At 42.8% G+C, this 25,941-nt stretch overlaps 5 protein-coding genes, 3 non-coding genes and 2 pseudogenes across 8 annotated transcripts; 3 read left to right on the forward strand and 7 right to left on the reverse strand.

Moving 5' to 3' along the window:
• The first annotated feature begins 411 nt into the window (after positions 1 to 411).
• Positions 412 to 485, forward strand: trnan-guu. The gene has a single exon. It is a non-coding gene; the product is annotated as a tRNA-Asn (tRNA).
• Positions 486 to 1,866: 1,381 nt separating this feature from the next.
• trnan-guu lies at positions 1,867 to 1,939 on the reverse strand. The gene has a single exon. It is a non-coding gene; the product is annotated as a tRNA-Asn (tRNA).
• Positions 1,940 to 4,555: 2,616 nt separating this feature from the next.
• Positions 4,556 to 4,629, reverse strand: trnan-guu. Its single transcript has one exon. It is a non-coding gene; the product is annotated as a tRNA-Asn (tRNA).
• Positions 4,630 to 5,539: 910 nt separating this feature from the next.
• On the forward strand, positions 5,540 to 6,114 carry LOC111221102 (histone H2B 1/2-like). Its single transcript, XM_022744432.1, has one exon. The coding sequence runs from the start codon at positions 5,540 to 5,542 to the stop codon at positions 5,867 to 5,869; it is 330 nt and encodes a 109-aa protein (XP_022600153.1). The 3' UTR covers positions 5,870 to 6,114.
• A 3,250-nt stretch (positions 6,115 to 9,364) lies between these two features.
• LOC111221133 (histone H3) lies at positions 9,365 to 9,775 on the reverse strand. Its single transcript, XM_022744470.1, has one exon. It carries the CDS (start codon positions 9,773 to 9,775, stop codon positions 9,365 to 9,367), a length of 411 nt encoding a protein of 136 aa, XP_022600191.1.
• Positions 9,776 to 10,153: 378 nt separating this feature from the next.
• Positions 10,154 to 10,540, forward strand: LOC111221134 (histone H2A-like). The gene has a single exon (XM_022744471.1). The coding sequence runs from the start codon at positions 10,154 to 10,156 to the stop codon at positions 10,538 to 10,540; it is 387 nt and encodes a 128-aa protein (XP_022600192.1).
• A 1,055-nt stretch (positions 10,541 to 11,595) lies between these two features.
• Positions 11,596 to 12,290, reverse strand: LOC111221139 (histone H1-like). Its single transcript, XM_022744477.1, has one exon. The coding sequence runs from the start codon at positions 12,251 to 12,253 to the stop codon at positions 11,603 to 11,605; it is 651 nt and encodes a 216-aa protein (XP_022600198.1). The 5' UTR covers positions 12,254 to 12,290; the 3' UTR covers positions 11,596 to 11,602.
• Positions 12,291 to 14,517: 2,227 nt separating this feature from the next.
• LOC111221137 (histone H2B 1/2-like) lies at positions 14,518 to 15,138 on the reverse strand. The gene has a single exon (XM_022744475.1). The coding sequence runs from the start codon at positions 15,135 to 15,137 to the stop codon at positions 14,763 to 14,765; it is 375 nt and encodes a 124-aa protein (XP_022600196.1). The 5' UTR covers position 15,138; the 3' UTR covers positions 14,518 to 14,762.
• Positions 15,139 to 21,429: 6,291 nt separating this feature from the next.
• Positions 21,430 to 23,108, reverse strand: LOC111221103 (annotated as a pseudogene).
• A 116-nt stretch (positions 23,109 to 23,224) lies between these two features.
• The window catches only part of LOC111221117, a 7,997-nt pseudogene continuing 5,280 nt past the window's right edge, over positions 23,225 to 25,941 (reverse strand).

Genomic DNA, 25,941 nt, shown 5'->3' on the forward strand with positions numbered 1-25,941 from the left:
ATTATGGACATTCATCAAACAAAGAGAAGGTGAGCAGCACGCCACACCGCAGCGGACAACAGGTGAGCAGTACCAGCAGTGTGAAAGGAAAGCACAGGTGGATCATGTCATCTAATTAATCACTTCCTCCCCTTCCTGCCGCCGCATTTCCTCTGACGCTACACAACAATGACCGGTCCCCAGGTAAGCAGTATGAACCAACCCGCTGTCATTCACAGTGTAAATATGAAATTAGTTACAGGTAGAAACATTAGGTAGAAGCAGTAGCCTACACACATACCTTCAACTAGTCCAAACAAGACAATTTTCTAAAACTGAGTCTAAGCGTCTAGAAGGAAAAATGATACTAGATTTAACAAATGCAGGTGGGAGGGGACTGAACCTTGAGGCCACACCCCTCATCACAGACACGTCTCGTGTGCGCAATCGGTTAGCGCGTTCGGCTGTTAACCGAAAGGTTGGTGGTTCAAGCCCACCCAGGGACGTTTTACAACTTAAATTGACAAAGATACATCCTGTAGATGAAAAACATTCTTTCTGTGGTGAGAGGGAAGAGATAAAGAAAGTCCATGAAAGTTAAATAGGATAAAATATAGTGAAAACATACCCAATGTTACAATTACATTACATCTTTCACCTTTTTATTTAATGCGCAATTTTACTAATTTCAGGAAACAGTGTATCTAATAAAGATGAGAACTTTTTGGTGTAAATAGTGAAATTAGTTTCAAGGTAGAAACAAATCTATTTTACAGAAGCAGTAGCCTACACAACACGCACAATCCTCTCAACAAGTCAATGAGACAATTTTCAACTGGTCTGAGGTCTAGAAGGAAGAAAATAATACTCGTAGAATATAACAAAATGCAGGTGGGGTGGGATTGAAAGTGGTGGCCACCATCTCTTCAAGCCAGACATGTCTCTGTGGTGCAATCGGTATGCGCATTCGATGCTGAAAGGTTTGTGGTTCAAGCCCACCCAGGATGTTTTACATATAAATTGACAAGGATACCTCATGCAGATAAAAATCTGACTTTCTGTAAAGGCAGGAGATAAAGAAACTCAGAAAGTGACATACCCGACAGAAAACAACTGTATCTTTGACAAATCTAAATGAGACACTGTCATTGATGAAGAAATTCAGCTGTTTTAATAACTGGTTCATATTTAATTAGCTGACAAGTAGATATATTATTATTGATAGTTTTGCTTTAAGGGACAGAGAAACTCAGACATGAAAGTATAAATAGGAAATATAAACAATAACATACCCAACGTTACATTACATCTCATCTTTCACCTTTTTATTTAATGCAACAATTTTACTTAATTGAGGAAACAGTGTTCTAATACAATGAGCACTTTTTGGTGTAAATGTGAAATTAGTTACAGGTAGAAACATTAGAAGCAATACCTACACACCCATACCTGTGTATGGGTTGGGGGAGGGGTAGAATGTTATTGCCACACTTCTTCAAGCCGGCATGTCTCTGTGGCGCAATCGGTTAGCGCGTTCGGCTGTTAACGAAAGGTTGGTGGTTCAAGCCCACCCAGGGACGTTTTACACTTAAATTGACAAGGATACATCATATAGATGAAAAACCTACTTTCTGATGCCAGAGGGAAGAGATTAAAGAAACTCTGTGAAAGAATAAACAGTGAGCGTTATCAGTTGTGACATAGCGACAGAAAAAGCTTACCTTTGACAAATCTAAATAAAACAGTGTCCAAAAGAAACTAATGAAGTTCACAACTTTGCTGACAGGTAGACATACTATTATTGGTATTTATACTTTTTAGATTCTTCAACCCACAGAAAGTAGGGTTTTTCATCTAGGATGTATCCTTGTCAATTTATATGTAAAACGTCCCTGGGTGGGTTGAACCACCAACCTTTCGGTTAACAGCCGAACGCGCTAACCGATTGCGCCACAGAGACGTGTCTGTTGTGAGGGTGTGGCCTTGAGGTCCAGTCCCCTCCCACCTGCAGTCTTATATCTAGTATCATTTATTCCATGTAGAACTGCTGAATAATCATGTATGCAGACAGGGCACATGGACCACAGGGGCAAGCTAGCCCCCTCCCCGGCAGGCTAAGCTAGCTAGCTATCTAAGAAGTATTAAAAATAAAAACAAATTTTCATGGTGGAGCCTCATTTGTTTTTACAAACCCTGTGTCAAATGATAGAAAAAAATAATAATCATAACCTTGTAACCTTTCACTTATTTAGCATATATTGTGCATTATAAACACATTCCTTACTATTACCACCTGTAAGAGATGAGTTGGTTCCAGTGACTGTACAGGACTAACGATAACATAACTCAAACTCATTACAGCCGACATGTAGTTGTAATTAAATGCAGAGTTGTGTTACTTCAGTGAACTTCATTAATTTCTTTTGGACACTGTTTTATTTAGATTTGTCACAGGTACAGCTCTTTTCTGCAGGTTATGTCACGACTGATAATGTTCACTGTTTATTCTTTCGCAGAGTTTTCTTTATCTCTTCCCTCTCACCACAGAAAGTAGGTTTTCATCTACAGGATGTATCCTTGTCAATTTAAGTGTTAAAACGTCCCTGGGTGGGCTTGAACCACCAACCTTTCGCGTTAACAGCCGAAACGCGCTAACCATTGCGCCACAGAGAGTGTCTGTTGTGAGGGGGTGTGGCCTCCATCATCAAGCCTCTCCCATCTGTCTATATTTGTAGTATTATTTTTTCAGGCTGATCAATAATAATGGTTTCTACCTGTCTTCTGAATTATATTTTTAAAAAAGTGGCTCATTGTTAGCGTATTTGAACACTGCTTCCTAATTTATTTCTTTGTCTATTTTGGAAATTATGGAAATTGTCTCATTTATACTTGTCAAAGGTATAGGAATGTACTGCTGGGTATGTCATCAGGTCAAAAATTATTATTGATCAACCTGAGTTCTAAATGGAATAAATGATACTATTATTCATATTGTTATTCATTTCTTTTATTTGTGGTATGGGGTACATGGTAAATTATGGGGACCAGACTATCAGTATGTCTTAAAACTGAACTTTAAGGAGACATCGGTCTGCCCTTGGCCACATTAATTTAATTCTTTCAAAGATATGACTCCGTTCATACCCTTTATCTTCGCATCTAATAGCATTTAGCACAACCTCAGAGAGTTGTTGCATGGCCAGACTTTGGCTACATCCACACCTAATATGATTTAGTTTTAAATCGCATCACTTTTGCTCCGTTTACACCTGGCCCCTAAACGGAAACTTTTGGAAACACTGCTGGGAACCCGTTGGTTGCGTTTATATCTGCCTGAACAAGAAAAGGAGACTTTAGGTAGAGATGACGTAAATAATCTACTTCCTTGTTTACACCAGCATGCACATGACCAGAGTGTACCTTGAATGTCATGTGATATAAGTTTTCAGGCCGTTTAGTGTAGACGGAGTTTATTTCTGATGCGGAGCTAAACGATCCTCTGAAACACACTGTTTTAAACGTATTAATGTGGACGTAGCCTCTGATTCTTTTTCATTCCTTAATCCTACAAACCATAATCTTATTGTGCACTTTTATTGTGCAAAAAACGCCACACAGTGACCAATCAAAAAACATGTTTTTCGCCATTCTCAAGATTTCACATGCTGATTAACCCTAGACGAGTTGTTGGAAGACACACACAATCCACAAGTCTTCATACGAGTGTAAAGACAGTTCGATTATCTCTGTCTCTATTTCATGGGTTCAGCGAGTACTTGGAGTAAGTTTGGTTTTGTTTTTTTTGTTGTTTGATGACGCACTGGTTCCATCATAATTATCCTGTCCCTGCTGTTAATGTCAAGCTCTTACTGTCGGGTTGTTAGGAAACAGACGATCCTCTAGAAGACTCGTACCTTGATGTTCCCCTAATATTTTAGCCCCCTTGGTTGTGGAACGAGGTATGTAAGTTTGAATTGATATGATTATTAATCCTGTGGTTGTTTAATTTTGAGTGATGTTTCTGAGCGATGGTGCTGCGTTAATTATTTGTGTGAATCTTTAATTATCACCTTTTGTCTAATGAATGTATTTTTTCTTTTCTTATTAATTTTTTGTTAATTGCACTTTTTATAGTATTTGGTAATTTGTGCTATGAGTGTTAACTTTTCTTTTGTTTGCGATCAACATTGTAAATGTATTAATGAAATTTCTGCTTGTGTATTTTAACTAATATTCCTTATTTTTCCTTTGTGTTTCTTATCTATAGTTTTCATGGTGCTTGACATAAATAAAATATACGCACCAGTATGAAACTCTCCGCCTCAGTTACTGGTACCAAGGGCCAGCTACATACACCAAAGAGTTCTCATTGTATTAGAACACTGTTTCCTGAATTTAGTAAGATTGTCGCATTAGATAAAAAGGTGAAAGATGAGATGTAATGTAACATTGGGTATGTTATCATTAATACTTCTTATTTATACTTTCATGTCTGACTTTCTTTATCTCTTCCCTCTCACCACAGAAAGTAGGTTTTTCATCTACAGGATGTATCCTTGTCAATTTAAGTGTAAAACGTCCCTGGGTGGGCTTGAACCACCAACCTTTCGGTTAACAGCCGAACGCGCTAACCGATTGCGCCACAGAGACGTGTCTGTTATGAGGGGGTGTGGCCTCGAGGTTCAGTCCCCTCCCACCTGCATTTGTTAAATCTAGTATCATTTTTCCTTCTAGACCTTAGACTCAGTTTTAGAAATTGTCTTGTTTGGACTTGTTGAAGGTATGGGTGTGTAGGCTACTGCTTCTACCTAATGTTTCTACCTGTAACTAATTTCATATTTACACTGTGAATGACAGCGGGTTGGTTCATACTGCTACCTGGGGACCGGTCATTGTTGTGTAGCGTCAGAGGAAATGCGGCGGCAGGAAGGGGAGGAAGTGATTAATTAGATGACATGATCCACCTGTGCTTTCCTTTCACACTGCTGGTACTGCTCACCTGTTGTCTGCTGCGGTGTGGCGTGCTGCTCACCTTCTCTTTGTTTGATGATGTCCATGATGTACTTGGAGTAAGTTTGGTTTTGTTTTTTTTGTTGTTTGATGACGCACTGGTTCCATCATAATTATCCTGTCCCTGCTGTTAATGTCAAGCTCTTACTGTCGGGTTGTTAGGAAACAGACGATCCTCTAGAAGACTCGTACCTTGATGTTCCCCTAATATTTTAGCCCCCTTGGTTGTGGAACGAGGTATGTAAGTTTGAATTGATATGATTATTAATCCTGTGGTTGTTTAATTTTGAGTGATGTTTCTGAGCGATGGTGCTGCGTTAATTATTTGTGTGAATCTTTAATTATCACCTTTTGTCTAATGAATGTATTTTTTCTTTTCTTATTAATTTTTTGTTAATTGCACTTTTTATAGTATTTGGTAATTTGTGCTATGAGTGTTAACTTTTCTTTTGTTTGCGATCAACATTGTAAATGTATTAATGAAATTTCTGCTTGTGTATTTTAACCAATATTCCTTATTTTTCCTTTGTGTTTCTTATCTATAGTTTTCATGGTGCTCGCCGGCAAGGGCGGCAAGAAGAAGAGAAAGACCAGGAGGGAGAGCTACGCTATCTACGTGTACAAGGTGCTCAAGCAGGTCCACCCCGACACCGGCATCTCCTCCAAGGCCATGAGCATCATGAACTCCTTCGTCAACGACATCTTTGAGCGCATCGCTGCCGAGGCGTCTCGTCTGGCTCACTACAACAAGCGCTCCACCATCACCATCACCTCCAGGGAGATCCAGACCGCCGTGCGTCTCCTGCTGCCCGGTGAGCTGGCTAAGCACGCCGTGTCCGAGGGCACCAAGGCCGTCACCAAGTACACCAGCTCCAAGTAAACAGCGCAGCTGCTGCACTCGCTCCAATACAACGGCTCTTTTAAGAGCCACTCACTTCATCTGAAGACAAACTCTAAAACACACATCACAGCTCTCATCATGACTCTCATTACTGCTCAACATGTTGCAGCTCACACACAATAACAGCTGCAGCACTTTCTTCACTGTTTACAAGTGTGGAAGGGAAGGAAACAAGAGTGTAGCAGTAGGACTCAGGTGAGGGAGCAGGGTCTATGAAAGGGGGCGGGGAAACGCTCCATGACTTCTACATTCAGTGTTTCACTGGACTGAAACATTTGTAATTTTATCCACTGCTCCTTCAGTACGGCCTACACTGAGGCCTCCTAGTGAAACTCTTGCTTTGTTGTCACCGCAGACCAGCTGTTGAGTACACACACACACACACACACACACACACACACAGAGAGAGAAAGTATAAATGTGCTCTCAACAAATGAACTCAGCACATGATGAATGACTGGATGTTAGGACTCAGGTGAGGGAGCAGGGTCTATGAAAGGGGTGGGGGAACACCCACCTGGGCTTCACTGAGGCACACCTGAGTGATCAGCTGACGCCTGTTTGGTGCCTCATTAGTTATTTTGCTCAACAAGGTTAAACTCATGACTCCAACAGGGAGACTGTAGCACTGTGACGTGTTTCCTCATACAATCAAAATAAAGATTAGTTCATTGTTGAACTATGTGGTTTGTTCGATTCTTCATGTTGATTCAACAGAGTCTCTTTTCAGCTCTGACTGAAGACATGAAAAGGTTTTGGTGTTTATCTTTAACAAAGATTAAAATCAGTTACACAATACACATCACAGCTCTCATTATGACTCTCATCAATGCTCCACATGTTGCAGTTCTGATACGAGCACAACAGTCACTGTATTCACTGCTTACAATGAAGTCAAAGTCCGAGACCAACACTTTACACTGAACTGAGACTGTTGTGTAACTGATGTCAAACTGTTAAAATGATAAAACTGCACCATCCGAACAGCTCACTGATGAACACAAGACACTGCTGTCTTTATGGCTTAGTATATTCAGAAACAGCTCATAGTCAGGACAGTAGAAAGCACAGGCTGCGTGATGTGAATATGTATATATAATATATTAGTAACTGTAGGAGGAACACAGGAGTATGACATGGGGAGGGGCTGTGGACGGTTGGGACAGATACCTCCACAGACACCCGAATGGGGGATCTACTTGAGGTCACATACTGCTTCGTCTGAATGTATCCATCGGTAACGCCACACAATCTACTGCCATTACTCTATATTACTCTACAGTTCAGTGAGACTTACACATATTCACAGTGAAGATCTTTGACTCTAATAGAACTTCTTAAGTTGGTGGTGATAAACTGAAAAGGTGAAGTCTAGTAGAAACAGACAAACACAAGTGAAAACCTAACCTCCTGGTGGAGGTAATAACATACAGCTCTAATGTGGACTGTAGGTTCAGTCTGATGTTACAGGAGGTGAACCTTCTAGATGTATGTCTTTATAGGTGTAACTGCAATCACTTGAGGGTGTGGGGTCAGGGCAGCATGTAGTGTTCAGGTGAGGGTGGGAATAAAAGACGCACATTCCAGGTCTAAGGTTCAGACTCTTTATCTTTTAGTTTGATTGATGTGTGGTTACTCTAATGTCCATCACATGTCACCATGGTCCAAGGCAGACAAGATCCAGCTGTCACCTGCTTGTCTCACTCACTGATGCGTTCATGCATACACCGAGTTCACATGCACAGAGCATGATCAGAAACATGCATAGATGCACAGGGCCAGTATAGGTGAAAACAGCACACCTTACAGGCAAAGGTGAGGATTAGCAGGCAGGTGCATATAAGAGGGAGTGGGGCTCAGAGGAGGTTGAGTGAATTAATGTGCTGCATCTTACAGTGAAATAAAGTTTGATCCATTTTTCACTTATCACCTCCTACAGGGAGATTGAAAGTGTTGGGACGTGGTCCGGGGGAGAAGCCCTACCTAGCCTTTCATGGCACATGGTGATTATATATGATGTAATCCAGCCAAAAAGGTCCATTCCTTCCTTCTCCCCTGGGAGAGCCGACCATCGTGTTGCTGCTTGATGTGCAAGGTAAGTTGGAGCTCTGGTAATGTAGGGGGGTATCCCTGCCTAAATGCTGTGTGGTAGGCCTGAAGGGGTGATGGTCACCCTGAGCTTTTTATACTATTTAGTATTTATATTCAGTCTTTTGCTGTGTGTGTGTGTATACATATATATATATATATATATATATATATATATATATATACTATATATTATTATATATAGTATATATATAATATATATATATATATTATATAATATCATATATATATATATATACGTATTATATATATATATATATATAGTATATTATATATATATAATATATACGTATATATATTATATATATATACGTATATATATATATATATATAATAGTATTATATATCTATATAATACGTATATATTATATATAATATAATAACGTATATATATATAGTATATATAATACGTATATATATATATATATATACGTATATATATATATATGTATACGTATATATATATATATATATATATACGTATATATATATATATTATATATATATATTATGTATATAGATTTTCTATCCGTGTTATATGTTATAATATAATATATATATACTATATACTATATAATATATAATACATATATATATACATATATATATATATATATATATATACATATATAATATCCATATATAATAATAATATCATATATATATACATTATATACATCATCATTATATTAGTATATATAATACATATATATATATATTATTATATACATATATATACTACATATATATATATATATATATATATATATATATATACATCTCTATATATTATACATATATATACTATATATACATATATATATATATATATACAATATATATATATATATATATATATATATATATATATATATATAGTGCATGCTGCATCTCCCTGCTAATTAGATTAGAAATTAGTTTCCATGTCTTTCAGCCTAACACAGATTCAGTTGGCAGTTTAAGAGGTAGCCTTTTTTTTAGCATCCATATTTGTACTAAACTAAACTCTTCTTTCAGGTCCTCCATTTTCATCATTATTTTCATTTGTTAGATAAACTTGTGTCCGTGGACTGGATGCAAGTCTCCTGCTCTCTCCATTTGCAATCTGAGTGTCACACTCAGGTAGTAGAGGCATATTCTGCCTAGGGGCTTACATTAACAATAGCTACTAAAAATGAAAGAGAGATTATGGTCTTTATTAATGTTAAAATCTAAAAAGGTGTTCTGGAACAGATAATTAACTGCATTGATACAGATGTGTTGACGGCAGTGAACAGTGGGAGCAGCAGAGGACTTTGCTGTTGAGAGCAGAGTGAGTGGCTCTTAAAAGAGCCGTTATTGTGTTCAGAGGAGCTGCAGCAGAGTCTAAGCTCTCTCTCCGCGGATGCGGCGGGCCAGCTGGATGTCCTTGGGCATGATGGTGACCCTCTTGGCGTGGATGGCGCACAGGTTAGTGTCCTCGAACAGGCCGACCAGGTAAGCCTCGCTGGCCTCCTGCAGAGCCATGACAGCGGAGCTCTGGAAGCGCAGGTCGGTCTTGAAGTCCTGAGCGATTTCTCGGACCAGGCGCTGGAAGGGCAGCTTGCGGATCAGCAGCTCGGTGGATTTCTGGTAGCGACGGATCTCTCTCAGAGCCACGGTACCGGGCCTGTAACGGTGAGGCTTCTTCACGCCGCCGGTGGCCGGGGCGCTCTTACGGGCAGCCTTGGTGGCCAGCTGCTTCCTGGGGGCTTTGCCTCCGGTGGATTTACGAGCGGTCTGCTTGGTTCTCGCCATCTTTCTTCTTGTTCCTCAGAGCAGGAGAAAAGTAGGAGAGGAACCAGCGACCCTCGGCTCTTAAACCGTGGGGCCGGCTGTGACACGGTGACGCTGCTTCACACCCCCGGGTCCTGATTGGTGCGGGGCTCCTCCTGGAGCTCAGCGCCGCCCAGAGGAGCGACCATCCCGCCTGATCCTCGGCTGCTTATTGGACCACAGTGCTCTGAAGCTGTGTGGAAAGTCCAGAGCGGGCCGCCCTCTGCTGCTCTGCTGGAGCCTCTTCTCTGGTTGGTCTGGCGGGAACCGTCCCGCGCTCTCCGCGGACATATAAGCGAGGCTGTTGCTGTTTGCGCCACACTTTCTCTGAGTCGACACTGTAGAGAAAAGATCCTGAAAATGAGCGGACGCGGCAAAACCGGTGGAAAAGCCAGAGCTAAGGCCAAGACCCGCTCCTCCCGGGCCGGGCTCCAGTTCCCGGTCGGCCGTGTTCACAGGCTGCTGCGCAAAGGAAACTACGCGCAGCGTGTGGGTGCCGGCGCCCCCGTCTACCTGGCGGCGGTGCTGGAGTACCTGACCGCTGAGATCCTGGAGCTGGCTGGAAACGCCGCCCGCGACAACAAGAAGACCCGTATCATCCCCCGCCACCTGCAGCTGGCCGTCCGCAACGACGAGGAGCTCAACAAACTCCTGGGCGGAGTGACCATCGCTCAGGGAGGCGTGCTGCCCAACATCCAGGCTGTTCTGCTGCCCAAGAAGACGGAGAAGACCGCCAAGTCCAAGTAAAGCCGCTGAACTCAGCGACACTCAAAGGCTCTTTTAAGAGCCACATACTCACCTCTCACAAAGAGCAGCTCCTCCCGTCTCTCAACAACCTGCACAACATAATAATAGTAGTAGTAATAATAATAATAATAATAATAATAATAATAATAATAATAATAATAATAATAATAACGAAGCAGCTGCACTCATCAGCTCTCTACTGTCTTCATACAAACATGGGGCTCCTCTTTCTCCGTCTCTGCACCTTCACCAGAAAACCTCATACAGACAATACAAGTGTACAAGCAGCAGCATAACTTCTGATATGATACACTACATCAACCACATCAACACAAACGCAAGCTGCTGTCCACTAACAGCTGATCACTGTATATTCAAGCTAATCAATCCTTTACTTGTAATGTATGTAGATTATAAACAAATGTAAAAAAAAAAATATTTGTCAGTAAATAAATGAAAAATATTTTCTGGGACTTTTATTGTGCAATAATAATTTTTTTTCTTCACACCACATTTATTTCCCAGCTCTTTATATTTCCATCTGTTATATTGAAATGAGGGGGCGCAGTTATCTCAGCTTCAGACCAAAGAAACAGCACCATTGTGTTTGTTGATCTGGTGTTAATATGTGAGCTGTAGGGTAAAGTGTTGTTTCAACATGGTGATGTGAGAGGTGCAGTGACAGTGTAGTGGAGCAGGAGCAGCAGCGTCCTCCTGTGCAGTGAAAAGACTTACAGCACCTGATATTCCCACTCTCCCATTCATGTACTCAGCAGACCGACCCTGCTCAGCTTCAGAGACCGTGCTCAGGGTGAGGGGGACAGACAGGGCATGTCTGAAACATGATGATCATCACCATCATCAACACTGCTGTGTTTTTCTAGATAAAGTTCTTTTTATACAGTGTAATAGTAAGTAAAGGTGTTGGTGGTGGTGTAGTTATCAGACAGTGTATTGTAATGATGATGATGATAGTGAGGAGGAAGCGGCTCTCTGTGGACAGGTGTGTGGCTCTTAAAAGAGCCTTTGATGAAGATCAACATGTGTCGGAGGGAGGACAGCTCACTTCTTCTTGGCTGCGGCCTTCTTGACTTTGGGTTTGGCGGCCTTCTTGGCGGGGGCCTTTTTGGCCGCAGGGGCCTTCTTGGCGGGGGATTTCTTGGCTGCAGGGGCCTTCTTGGCGGGCTTCTTGGGGCTCTTGGCGGCCTTCTTGGGGCTCTTGGTGGCCTTCTTAGCCGCTGCTGCAGGTTTCTTGACTTTCTTGGGGGACTTTTTAGCAGCTGCCGGCTTCTTTGCGGCCGCGGTCTTGGGCTTGGGCTTTTTGGCCGCTGCGGGTTTCTTGGCGGCGGGCTTCTTGGCTTTGGGAGCGGCCTTCTTGGCCGCCGGCTTCTTGGCCTTGGGTTCAGCCTTCTTGTTCATCTTGAAGGAGCCGGAGGCCCCGGTTCCCTTGGTCTGGACCAGAGTCCCCTTGGCCACCAGGCTCTTGATGGCCGTCTTGACGCGGGCCTTGTTCTTCTCCACGTCGTAGCCTCCGGCAGCCAGAGCCTTCTTGAGGGCGGCCGCGGACACGCCGCTCCGCTCCTTGGATGCGGCCACGGCATTAACGATGAGCTCCCCCAGGCTGGGGCCGACCTTCCTGGGCTTGGAAGCCTTCTTCTTGGCTGCTTTCGCCGGGGCGGCGGCTGGAGCGGGAGCGGGAGCGACCTCTGCCATTGTTTCCTGTGAGCTTCGTCTGTACTCGGAGCGGACTGATGGGGAGCTCGGAGCAGGAGGCGGCACTTGAACACACCATGAGAACCGTGGAGACTCAGTGCAGCCGTGGCTCCTGTGGTCGGGGTGAACGCCGGGACACTTGTGTTTTCTCCTGACGGATAAAAGGCTCGCAAAGCACCGTGGGAGAGGAGCTGGAGGCGGACAGTGGAGGAGCCGGGAGCGGACTCGGCTCTGTTCGTGTTAAAGTCGTCCAGAGCTCGGAGGCTCTCTGCTTTCTGTTTGTGGAGCCTCGAAACCTCAGCTGGTCACCGCGGTGGCCGCCGCTGCTCGGGGGCTTTTCCCGCTTATTTCTCTCCTAAAATGCTTTCAAATGCACCACAGCTCCACCAAAACCCCACTTCCAGCTGCTCCACATGTCTGTTCACAGATCCCGGGTCACAGCGAGCAGCTGCTGATGATCAGTCGGTCATAAAGTCAACTTATTCTCCGAGCAGCAAACACACTGCTGATGGCTGAGGCTCATGGTCACGTTGAACCAGACTGTCAGAGCTGTGAATGTAACGTGTCTGTAGCATGTTACTTTAGAAACACAGTGTGAGCTTTACATGGTTTCTATATCTAATAACAACCTGTGATATAGAATTCAGTGTAGTCAGTAATTGAATCTTCATTTGTTGGTTGTAAAGTCACATATTTGTGTGGCTGCTCTCCTGCCAGGTCTCTGGAAAAGACACTCTTTATCTCAGTGGGACTTCCTGCTAAAATAAATGACAAAAAAAATCAAATATCACGTCTCATCATTTTTATATTTTTATGATGTTATTTCATATTTAATGGTTAGTGCTAGGTTACCAAGGTAACGATACAACTATATAAAGATCATTACCAGGAGAACAAGTCAGACGGTGAGTGTGAGACTGTTAAATGTAAATCTGTAAATATCAATATATTCATGTAAATCCTGAGAGAGAAAGAAACTATTGATTTCTATGTGTATCAGTTCATCTGTATCAGTGGTGTCTATATAATTTGTATAATAAATATTTGATCCTGATTCCAGTTAGACCGTTGTCCATATGATTCATTTATTTACAGTTCTCTCTTCAGTATCTGAAGTTTCCTTTGACGGTGGTTTTCTTTTAGACTCAAGTTTTATTGAGACCTGGCTTTTATCCTCCAGATCCTTAAGTGTTTGTCAGCAATAAAAAAGTCAGTGAATGGACATCAGAGCTGTTTGAGTCTCTGCGTTGGAGTCAACCAGTCAACTGGCAGCTGTTACTTCAACATGGTCTTCTACACAACACAGAGACTGGAAGTGTCATGTGGTGAAACAGGTTGAACAGGGTTTTGTAATTAATGAGCAGACTGAACTCTGTCACATCAACACTTGATGCTGAGTGTGTATATAACGTGTAGTGTGTGTGTGTGTGTGTGTAGATCAATGTGTGAACCATCAACTCTTTGTGTTGTGTAACTGTGATTTTAACCTTTCCATCTCTTCAGTCAGAGCTGAAAAGAGACTCTGAAGAAAGTGAGTTTAAAACTGATCAGCTGGTTTCATAGTTTGACTGGTGAAAACATGATGATGAAGAGTAAACACCTTCATCAGGTGAGTGTCTCTCCACAGTCTTTCACAGCAAGTTATTCTCAAGTCAAATTCATGTCAGCCTCTCCAGGTTTCACAGTCAGCTGACTTCAACACACTGATCTTGTGTGTGGCAGTGTGGTTGAGAGCATTTTAATAGACAGCACTGATGTCAGCTAGTGGATGTCAAACAAATCATGTTCCTCTCTGTCTTACTGTTTTTATTGTGTCAACATAGCAGGTTGTGATCAGAGCAAACGTCTGATAAGAGCAGAGGAACACGGTGGAGCCCAGTACAGGTCCTGGATCAGCAGCTGCTGACAGTCTGCACCACACACTGACTCCTGGTTGTTACTGTGACTCCAGAGAGAACAAGTGAAGATGATGTGGACGTGTGTGTAACAACCCAAACACTGTTCAATCACATGTCAGTTTTCTGACTTCCTTGTATGACTTGGTGAAACTTCACACTCCCAGAATACACTGGGCCCAGGGACTGCTGTTCCACAATATACATTTATTTACAATACATGAACTAAACAGCTGGTCTGCAGTCAACAAACAGCAAGAGTTTCACTAGGAGGCCTCAGTGTAGGCCGTACTGAAGGAGCAGTGGATAAAATTACAAGTGTTTCAGTCCAGTGAAACACTGAATGTAGAAGTCACAGAGTGTTTCCCCGCCCCCTTTCATAGACCCTGCTCCCTCACCTGAGTCCTACTGCTACACTCTTGTTTCCTTCCCTTCCACACTTGTAAACAGTGAAGAAAGTGCTGCAGCTGTTATTGTGTGTGAGCTGCAACATGTTGAGCAGTAATGAGAGTCATGATGAGAGCTGTGATGTGTGTTTTAGAGTTTGTCTTCAGATGAAGTGAGTGGCTCTTAAAAGAGCCGTTGTATTGGAGCGAGTGCAGCAGCTGCGCTGTTTACTTGGAGCTGGTGTACTTGGTGACGGCCTTGGTGCCCTCGGACACGGCGTGCTTAGCCAGCTCACCGGGCAGCAGGAGACGCACGGCGGTCTGGATCTCCCTGGAGGTGATGGTGGAGCGCTTGTTGTAGTGAGCCAGACGAGACGCCTCGGCAGCGATGCGCTCAAAGATGTCGTTGACGAAGGAGTTCATGATGCTCATGGCCTTGGAGGAGATGCCGGTGTCGGGGTGGACCTGCTTGAGCACCTTGTACACGTAGATAGCATAGCTCTCCCTCCTGGTCTTTCTCTTCTTCTTGCCGCCCTTGCCAGCGGTCTTGGTCACAGCTTTCTTGGAGCCCTTCTTGGGGGCCGACTTGGCGGGTTCAGGCATCCTGGTTATTCAGAGCTTCACAGCAATGGATGAGTCGGTGGAGGAAGGAGCCGCTGTTCTTATTCAGGCTCCATGCAAATACCACTGTGTGGTCCCCCTCCTGTGATTGGTTGAGCTGCTCACTGGGCTGGATCTGGGGGGGTTATGTTTCCATGGTAACCTGCCTTTTAAAGTTGGCGCGCAGCCTGCAGCCAATTGGTGCAGAGGAAAGTTAGAAAATCCTCCTCATCAGCAGCAGCACATGAGACAATGAAAACAACAGATAACAAGAGGAAGATGAGGAGATCTCAATGTAGATGAATAATGTTCACATGACTGTTCTACAGCCTGGAGACAGTGAGTGAAGCTGTGGTAATAGATTTATCTTTCAGTGTTTTAAACAAGTGGCTCTCAAACTTCACATCAAGGACCGTAACTGACACAAATTAGACAACAGACCCCCATCTGATCAGATTTAGTCTCAGGGTTTCACCTATGTCTATAAATTCTGTTTTATCCGTTTCATCTTTATCTATAACTCCTGTCTGATCAATCAGAGATCGATTCCTGTCGGAGCATAGGAAGCTCCCCTGGGTGAAGAGGTGGCACCAAACAGGCAAACCTTCATCCTAGACTCCTCACATTGCCATTTAGATCACCCACCACAGAAATCATAGCAGATCTGTATCTGAAGACTTTCTAATCCTCATGGAAGTCTGGATTTCTCTTAAATTTCTTCTTTAGAGGATCAGTCTGTGTCAATATTTGGAGAAGAGTTTAATTTTACTCTCCACATATTTTCCCAGGTTTCCATCTCAGAGATGATTCTCTGAAGTTTTTTCTCAGCATATTGAGGAGGTTTTGATGATGTCTAGTAACAAAGGTCATCAGTGAATTAGGAAACGTGTCCCTCTCCTCCGGATGGATAATAGATGTCACTTATATTAGAAACAGCGGGGGACTGAGAGCAGAGCCTTGATGTACTCCAGCTTCAGGGGTAAATCTGTAGGAGGTTGATGCTCCCACTCCACTACAATCTCTCTCTCGGTTAAAAACTGTTCAAAAGCACCACCATTTGTTCTGGGAGTTGTAGATTACAGTCCAGCAGCCTGGATATGAGTTCTTTGTGCCACATTCTGTCAAAGGCCTTGTCAATATCAAAGAATACAATTGTTTCCTCTTTCCTACTAAAACCTCACTGAACATCTTCTGCCAGCCTCGGGATATTGTCATCTGTGCTTCTCACCTTTCTAAATCCTGCCAGGGCATCTAAATGGATTTGGGTCCTTTAAGCCATCACTCTCTCTAGAAGTTTGCCAAGGTTACTGAGGGGGCTAATAGGTCTGTAGCTGACAGGCAGGTGGGGATCTTTGTGTGATTTGGGTCCAATAGACACCAAGGCTGATTTCCAGGGTTTGGGGAAATAACCAACATGGAGGTAAAGGGTGTATAGGTCTGCAAGTTTGTCTAAAAACTCTACTGATGCTTCTTTGATAAGATGACTTTCCACTGTGTCTTCACCAGGGGCTTTCACTTTAATCTTCAGTTGGTGAATACCTAAATTTCCAGTGGGTAAATGAGAAGACAGACCTGATGTAATCTGGACATTAAAGTAGGTACTCTTTCAAAACATGTGCCTTTTCTTTTTCTTCCTCTGTCATTTGGTCATTATATTAGAACTGTAATTCTTGGGTTATTTTTCCTTCCATTAAGCTGATTGATTTTCTGACAGAGTGTTTTGGAGTTTGTGTTGTTGTTGAACTTTGTATAAAACCTGTGCCTTGCTTTGTCTCGTTCCTTCCTGAGTGCTTTATGTATTTATGTTTGTAGTTGTTTGTTTGATCGCCAGAGACCTTGTTTCATGAATTCTCCTCTTAGTCTTCTTTTCATTTTGATAAGACGTATCAGAGACAGGAGGAGGTTCTTTGGGCCTTTAGGATCTCTTCTGAGGCTCACTGAGTTTTCCCTGGCTGAGAGGAGTGTCTGTCCCAGCAGGACTGTTCGTTGGTCTACGGCAGGAGGTTCTGGGTCACATGGAGGAAGCTGAGCAGTCATTATTTTGAGCTTGTTCTGGGCTTGCTGAGATGATGGTTTCTTTGTATGTAACTGATCTTTTTATGAGCAGAGCAACTCCTCCATTTTTCCCCTGAGGTCTGTCTCCTCTTAGAATATCGTACCCTGGTAGGGAGAAGTCTGCGTGAGGAGATAGCATGGATAGGTTGGACATTGATTGACAGGATTTATGTGAGTGACCTGCCCCACATCTGCTGGGCTGTGTGGTTGAAACCCTGAAAGTGAAAGCACTGCTTTATATTTGTTGTTGAGCATGCTGTCTCCACACGGTAGTGGAAGAGGTCCATGAAGAATCCTTCACTGATGAGTTTGGCAGAGGCTTCTGGGTTGGATAAGATGGACTCTAATGAAGGTGTTTGGTTGTAAATTGTAGCTCAAACTTTTATTTTATTATCCATATTGCACTTTGATATTTTTTGGATACTGAGTTTTAATTTTACTCTTTATTCACACTGTCCCCTTTGAACTACCACCATTTTTATTTTGTTGTTTTTTTTTTTATCCATTTTACATATTTGACACCTGATCAGAGGACAGCAGCGTGGTCTGAAACAAATCCAACCAAACAAAAACCTACTGTTGACTCATTAGACACATGAAGCCTAAACCCAAACCCCCTCTGGTTCCTGTTCACCTTCACCAAGATGAGAACCAGAGTTTGGATAACTTCATTGAAAATGCTCTACAGAATGTGAGGAGCCTGACCTGAGTGTATTGTAGGAGGCACACTCAAGAAACTTTGTCCATTTTCCAAACACAAGGAGCACAGGAGCGAGGGACACAAGGAAACATCAATGTAACACATGGAACTGAACAGGGAGCAGGAAGCATGAGGAAACACAAGGGGGTTGAAACAGAAACAAGCACGGGGAACTCGAACAGATGAACTGAAACAGACAAAGAGGAGCACAGAGACTAAATAGACACAAGGGAAGCAAGGGTGACTGAACACAGGTTAAACACATAAGGGCGGGCAGACAATCAACAAGGAGGGAAACAGGACAAAGACAGGAGGTCAAAACATCAAGACACAGGGAAAGTAACTACAAAATGAAGCAGGAAATGACCAAACTCATAGTGCAAACAACACAAAAGCTCAAACATAAAATGTCCATCATGGCAACCCCATGACAGTTACACATGAACTATGCCCTCCACTCCATAAACTCTGAACAAATTTAAGAGCACATTCAGCAAAAGACTCATACAACCTCACTGTGTTAGGCAATGTCATAGAAAATAATCCCTGCCTACAGCAATCAGACAATATAATACATCTCTGTGACTCAACCAAACACTCTTGCACTCTCACCCCTGCGATGTGATGCAAACCAACAACCAGAATCCAAAAGCTGGTCAACAAAACTTTTGGTTTTCCTAAGAGAGCCAGGCTCAATGAAGCATGAATATGATCATGAATTCCTTGGTGCATTAGCGCCACCACCTGGCACACACTCTGACCCCCACCCCCCCTACCCCCAAGGTTTGGACCAAGAAGCAATGCTGTTAAACCAACTTCTCACCTGAGCCAGGGAGGAAACTACCCCAAAACTAACCTCTCATCAAAGCAGCAAGAAACAGGAAGCAATATTCAAACTCAACTTCACCAACAGAAAACCTGGAACTCATTCTACAGAAAACTTAGACATACAACTGCATCTAAAAATATGAAAAGCAAGACCCCATGGGAAGATAATGTAGACACTATATTAAAAAAACAAGCACCGGTCACTGACCTCCAGCACCTTGGACAGCTCTTCTCTAGCAGCCTCTTCACTGGACATTACCCATCGCCATGGAGAGTTGCAACCGTTACTATGATCCACAAACCAGGAAAGGACCCGTACAATGTCACAAGGTAAACTGAGAGAAAACTCAACTCACATCTCAATCAAAGAATCAGTGGGTCTCCTGGGAATCCATCAATCTGGTTTCAGGAAAGGCAGAGCCAACACAGACAACATCCTCCGACTATCAGAAAACATTCATTGAACCTTCTACATGAAAGAAAAACCCTGGCAGAATCCTTTGACATCAAAAACACTTTTGACCAGGTTTGGCACAATGGACTCAGATACAGATTATTGGACATCAACCTCAAACTCCCAAAGCCAACCCAATCCATCATCTCGCTTTCTCGACAACCGCCAAATCAAAGTCAAAGTTACCTTCAGCAGTGTTTCAGCTCATCTCTTCATTATCAAGTATGAACTCTACAGCTGATCTCTGCTACAACCTTTCTGCTCTGTGTTTTCTGGACTTCTTGATGACCCTGTTGTTTCCTGAGCTTCTGGTTTAAATCCCTGCAACCCCGCTCCTGCCCCGCTCAGGGTTAGGGTCAGTAGCTCCTCCCAGCTGCTCTGAACTGAGACACAGGACAGGTGATGGTAACACATACACAGACTCTATGAGTTCATCTGTGTGTCTGCATGTCTGAAGTTCAGCTGGTGGTTGCAATATTCACCAGAAATCCCCAGCACATCTATTGTAATATATAATGTCCATACTCAGCTGCTGATGATCAGTCGGTCATAAAGTCAACTTATTCTCCGAGCAGCAAACACACTGCTGATGGCTGAGGCTCATGGTCACGTTGAACCGACTGTCAGAGCGTGAATGTAACGTGTCTGTAGCATGTTACTTTAGAAAACACAGTGGAGCTTTACATGGTTTCTATATTTAATAACAACCTGTGATATAGAATTCATTGTTGTAGTCAGTAATTGAATCTTCATTTGTTGGTTGTAAAGTCACATATTTTGTGGCTGCTCTCCTGCAAGGTCTCTGAAAAGACACTCTTTATCTCAGTGGACTTCCTGCTAAAATAAATGACAAACAAAATCAAACTATCACGTCTCATCATTTTTATATTTTATGATGTTAATTTCATATTTAATGGTTAGTGCTAGGTTACCAAGGTAACGATAACAACTATATAAAGATCATTACCAGGAGAACAAGTCAGACGGTGAGTGTGAGACTGTTAAATGTAAATCTGTAAATATCAATATATTCATGTAAATCCGAGAGAGAAAGAAACTATTGATTTCTATGTGTATCAGTTCATCTGTATCAGTGGTGTCTATATAATTTGTATAATAAATATTTGATCCTGATTCCAGTTAGACCGTTGTCCATATGATTCATTTATTTACAGTTCTCTCTTCAGTATCTGAAGTTTCCTTTGACGGTGGTTTTCTTTTAGACTCAAGTTTTATTGGACCTGGCTTTTATCCTCCAGATCCTTAAGTGTTTGTCAGCAATAAAAAAGTCAGTGAATGGACATCAAGAGCTGTTTTGAGTCTCTGCGTTGGAGTCAACCAGTCAACTGGCAGCTGTTACTTCAACATGGTCTTCTACACAACACAGAGACTGGAAGTGTCATGTGGTGAAACAGGTTGAACAGGTTTTGTAATTAATGAGCAGACTGAACTCTGTCACATTCAACACTTGATGCTGAGGGTGTATAATAACGTGTTAGTGTGTGTGTGTGTGTGTAGATCAATTGTGTGAACCGATCAATCTTTGTGTTGTGTAACTGTGATTTTAACCATTCCATTCTCTCAGTCAGAGCTGAAAAGAACTCTGAAGAAAAGTGAGTTTAAGAACTGAGTCAGCTGGTTTCATAGTCTGACTGGGTGAAACATGATGAGAAAGAGTAAAACCTTCATCAGGTGAGTTTCTCTCCACAGTCTTTCACAGGCACTTATTCTCAAGTCAAATTGTCATGTCAGCCTCTCCAGGTTTCAGTCCAGCTGACTTCAACACATGATGCTTGTATCAGTGTGGTGTGGCAGTGTGAAAAGAGCAACATTTAACTCCAGTCATTCATCACGTTGCTGAGTTCATTTGTTGAGAGCAACATTCTATTACTCTGTGTTGTGTGTACTAAACAGCTTGGTCTGCAGTCAACAAAGTCAGTAAGAGTTTCACTAGGAGGCCTCAGTGTAGGCCGTACTTGAAGGAGCAGTGATAAATTTCAAATGTTTCAGTCCAGTGAACACTGAATGTAGAATTCATGGAGCGTTTCCCCGCCTCCTTATAGACCTGCTCCCTCACCTGAGTCCTACTGCTACACTCTTGTTTCCTTCCCTTCCACACTTGTTAAACAGTGAAGAAAGTGCTGCAGCTGTTTATTGTGTGTGAGCTGCAAACATGTTGAGCAGTAATGAGAGTCATGATGAGAGCTGTGAGTGTGTTTTAGAGTTTGTCTTCAGATGAAGTGAGTGGCTCTAAAAGAGCCGTTGTATTGGAGCGAGTGCAGCAGCTGCGCTGTTTACTTGGAGCTGGTGTACTTGGTGACGGCCTTGGTGCCCTCGGACACGGCGTGCTTAGCCAGCTCACCGGGCAGCAGGAGACGCACGGCGGTCTGATCTCCCTGAGGTGATGGGTGGAGCGCTTGTTGTAGTGAGCCAGTCGAGACGCCTCGGCAAGCGATGCGCTCAAAGATGTCGTTGACGAAGGAGTTCAGATGCTCATGGCCTTTGGAGGAGATGCCGGTGTCGGGGTGGACCTGCTTGTGAGCACCTTGTACAACGTAGATAGCGTAGCTTCCCTCCTGGTCTTTCTCTTCTTTCTTGCCGCCCTTGCCGGCGGTCTTGGTCACAGCTTTCTTGGACCCTTTCTTGGGGCGACTTGGCGGGTTTCAGGCATCTCTGGTTATCAGAGCTTCACAGCAATGGAGTGAGTCGGTGGAGGAAGGAGCCGCTGTTCTTATTTCAGGCTCCATGCAAATACCACTGTGTGGTCCCCCTCCTGTGATTGGTTGAGCTGCTCACTGGGCTGGATTGGGGGGGTTATGTTTCCATGGTAACCTGCCTTTTAAAAGTTGCGCGCCCAGCCTGCAGCCAATTGGTGCAGAGGAAAGTTAGAAAATCCTCCTCACTCAGCAGCAGCACATGAGACAATGAAAACCAACAGATAACAAGAGGAAGATGAGGAGATCTCAATGTAGATGCAATAATGTTCACATGACTGTTCTAACAGCCTGGAGACAGTGAGTGAAGCTGTGGTAACACTTTGTGCTCCATGACTGAGACGCTCTCACACATGAAGGAGCTGCAACTGACAGGGATCACACAGTCCCTGTCAGACCAGGTCATGTGGATTTGTTTATACATGTTGTTCTTCATGAGAGACAGTGGTGGAGGAGATTGTCTTTAGTGTCTTAAACCTGGGCTTCTTAACCCTTCACATCAAGGACCCTAACTGAACAACAAATTAAACAACCCCCATCTGGATCAGATTTATGTCCTTGACCTCTGCAGGAGGGTGAAAATCATCAGTGGATTACAGTGATTGAACACATGATGAAGACTACAGAGTTAACCATGATGTGTGTTTATCTGTGGACAGGAGGCTGATAGAGGGAGTCCTCTCTCTCCTCTGACAAGAGTCTCTGTAGTGCTTGGTGAGAAACATGAAGCAGGCAGCTGATGACCTGTTTCATCTATATACTTCTGTCTCATCTGTTTCTTTGGGCCCATCAGGTCAATCATGGTTAAATAACATACAATCATTTATCTAACAAGCAGCATCATCACAGAAATACAGGCTGAATAAATAACGTGGTCTAGTGACGCGTTGAAGACGATCTAATACTTGAACTAACTGACTCTTTCTCCAGCTCAGACATTTTCACGTCCTGCAGCCGTTTTGTTTTTTTATTAATGAATGACCTTTAACATCACACTTTCTGGCACCAATGGATTAAAATAGAGTTTGGAACTTAGAGTCGTTTGTTAAACCTTTCTGTATAACCCAAGTGTTTGTGTTTCATGTGCAGACGGATCGGTGTTGGTGACTGTGTGGGAGATAGTTTCCTGCTGTAGTTGTGTAACAGCAAGTTTAGAGCAGAGACAGGAGGCTGATGGAGGGAGTCTCTCTCCTCTGATGGTCTCTGTAGTGTGAGTGAGACATGAAGCAGCAGCTGATGATGACCTGTGAGTGTGTGTGGTCGGAGGATGTGAGCTCTCAGTGAGTCGGTGTGTGGCTCTTAAAAGAGCCGTTGTGTTGTGGTGTAGATGTGGAGGAGTTTAACCGCCGAAGCCGTACAGAGTGCGGCCCTGCGCTCTTGAGAGCGTCACCACCGTCCATGGCGTCACGGTCTTCCTCTTGGCGTGCTCGGTGTAGGTGACGGCATCACGGATCACGTTCTCCAGAAACACCTTCAACACACCGCGGGTCTCTCGTAGATCAGACCGGAGATACGCTTCACTCCGCACGGCGAGCCAGCGGCGGATGGCGGGCTTGGTGATTCCCTGAGTGTTTATCAGGAGAACTTTACGGTGACGCTTGGCGCCTCCTTTACGGTCCTTTTCCTCCTTTGCCTCTTCCACTCATCTTGTCTGTTCAGTAGGTTTCAACTCAGTCGCTGACTGCGGAGTCACAGTGATTGAAAGCCTCTCTGAGGACGTAATAGAAGACAGGGCCGGCTGATGATCAACTCTTTGCTGCATTAGCGCCACTCCTGGACACAGCAGGAGTTTAGACACAGCAGGACTGAGTCTGCAGTCACATGTTCTCTGAAGTGAATGTACAGAGGGAGAAACATGAAGAGTGAAAGTACTCATCATGCAGAATGCTTCCTTTTCTTCTCTTTCCTATAGGATCATAATGTATCATCACATTAATTACTGTTTGTGTATATTGAGGAATCTAATAAACCCAAAATAAAAGATCATTGCGACAATTTATAAATAATAAAAAGTCTCTCTAAATAAAACAACAATATGGACCAGTTCAACATTCTGCACATAAATAAGGTGCATATCAGATCCAAATAAAGAAGAACTCCTCCACATCCTACAAGAAAAGATATTAATGCAGCTTCAATAAATGAAAATCTCTCCTCTCACATAGATTTCTTCCTACCAGGCCTCTAACTACCAGAGTTGCTCTGCTTATAAAAAAGATCAGTTACATACAATGAAACATCATCAAGTAAACCCCAGAACAAGCCAAATAAATGAATACACAACTGCTAGAATTAAGCTTTCTCCAACTCCAGCATACATTTTGATGTCAGTTTACTGCCTTCTTGGTGTAATTCCCTCTCCTCATATTTTCCAAAAGATGCTCCTCCAGGAAAAGAAATAATCATAATGGGAGATTTCAATGCAAAACACCTAACCTTCACTAATAAAAACTAAAATTGAGCAAACATATCTAGTTCTTCTTAACATTTAAGAGATTATTCCACTACCATAACTCAGCGGACATTTTAGCTCTTTACTCTGTACCACAGAAGTAGCTGGAAAAGTAATCACGTTTTCTTTTCTGCAGTGATATCTGCAGCGACACCTCCTATATCAAACAATATATGATTACAAAATCAACAACGTGGCAAGTATTCAGACACTCACACACCAGCCAGAGTGTCTCCCTTCCTCCATGTGACCGAAACTTCAGCCATAGACCGAAGAGCAACCCTGCCCAGACAAATACCCTCACAGCAAGGGAAAGTTTTGATGAGCTTAAAAATGACCCTGAAGCCCCAAAGAAACTTCTCCTTTTCTCTCAAAGGTCTTATTAAAATGAAAAGAAAGCTAATTAAATAATTTAATAATTACAACACAAATACGAAAAGCACTCAAGAGGAACGAGAAAACACATGGAACAGATTCTGTACAAACTTAAACAATGATCCAAATCCCAAAAACATTCTGCAGAAAATCATCAATTAAATGGAAAGAAAAATAACTCAAGAATTACAGTGCTGAGACATAATGACAAAATGTAGAGGAAGAAAAAAAAAGGACATGTTTTTAAAGAGCACCTACAAAATGTACACTCATGTCCAGACGATCCTTTATTTGATCCAGAGTGGAAGGAAATAGTAGACACCAGGTTCGGCTGGTGCTTTTAAATGTTTTTTATTAAATCATAGATAGATTGCAGTGAGAATAGGAGCATCAACCTCCAACAGATTAACCCTGAAGCTGGAGTACCTCAGGGCTCAGTTCTAAGTCCCCTGCTGTTTTTATTATATATAAGTAACATCTATTACCCACCATAGGAGAGGGACAAGGTTTCCCAATTCGCTGATGAGACTTTGCTACTGGACGACATCAAAACATCCTCAATATGCCAGGAAAAAACTTCAGGAATCATCACTTAGATGGAAACTGGGCAATATGTGGAGAGTAAAATTAAGTCCTAAACACCCACGTAAAGATAAAAAGATAACTCAAAAATATATGGAAAGACACTTCAGTCCACACCACAAGCAAAATTCCTTGTGACCTTCAGAAAATACGAAATGGTCAGCACATACAACAGCTATTGAGAAAAAGGTGAGACGAAGACTTAACACCTGAAAGTGCTCTGCGGAAGACAAGGAGGAAACAAACCCTAAAACTGCTGTACAGTGTATCAAGTCTTACATCAGACACTGTTAGAATATACAGTGCCTGCCTGGTGCAAATGTAGAGAAAGCACAACTCGCAGAACTTCAGGTCATCCAAAATCCAAAAAGCCATTAAAATGTGTTATAGACTTCCAAATACACAAACAATAACTACATTCCACAAACTCTCTGGCCTGATGACAACTGCACAAAAGTTTGCTGTCTAGGAAAAAGTATATCAGAGAGCTGAAAACAATCCATCACTGCAACTGGTCATAGAAGAGGAAAGAACTGACGCGCCCAGACATCTCTGAAGCGCCCCCTGTCCACTTACTGAGATATTAACATGGAACCAAACATAATATATTTAACACAATCTCATAATATATTTAACACAATCTCAAA

Source organism: Seriola dumerili, unplaced genomic scaffold (genome assembly GCF_002260705.1).
Source record: "Seriola dumerili isolate Sdu_G_001 unplaced genomic scaffold, Sdu_1.0 BDQW01000081.1, whole genome shotgun sequence".
Lineage (NCBI taxonomy): Eukaryota > Metazoa > Chordata > Actinopteri > Carangiformes > Carangidae > Seriola > Seriola dumerili.

Coding starts and splice junctions, on each gene's coding strand:
- LOC111221102 (XM_022744432.1), top strand. CDS start 5,540: ATGGTGCTCGCCGGCAAGGGCGGCAAGAAGAAGAGAAAGACCAGGAGG.
- LOC111221133 (XM_022744470.1), bottom strand. CDS start 9,775: ATGGCGAGAACCAAGCAGACCGCTCGTAAATCCACCGGAGGCAAAGCC.
- LOC111221134 (XM_022744471.1), top strand. CDS start 10,154: ATGAGCGGACGCGGCAAAACCGGTGGAAAAGCCAGAGCTAAGGCCAAG.
- LOC111221139 (XM_022744477.1), bottom strand. CDS start 12,253: ATGGCAGAGGTCGCTCCCGCTCCCGCTCCAGCCGCCGCCCCGGCGAAA.
- LOC111221137 (XM_022744475.1), bottom strand. CDS start 15,137: ATGCCTGAACCCGCCAAGTCGGCCCCCAAGAAGGGCTCCAAGAAAGCT.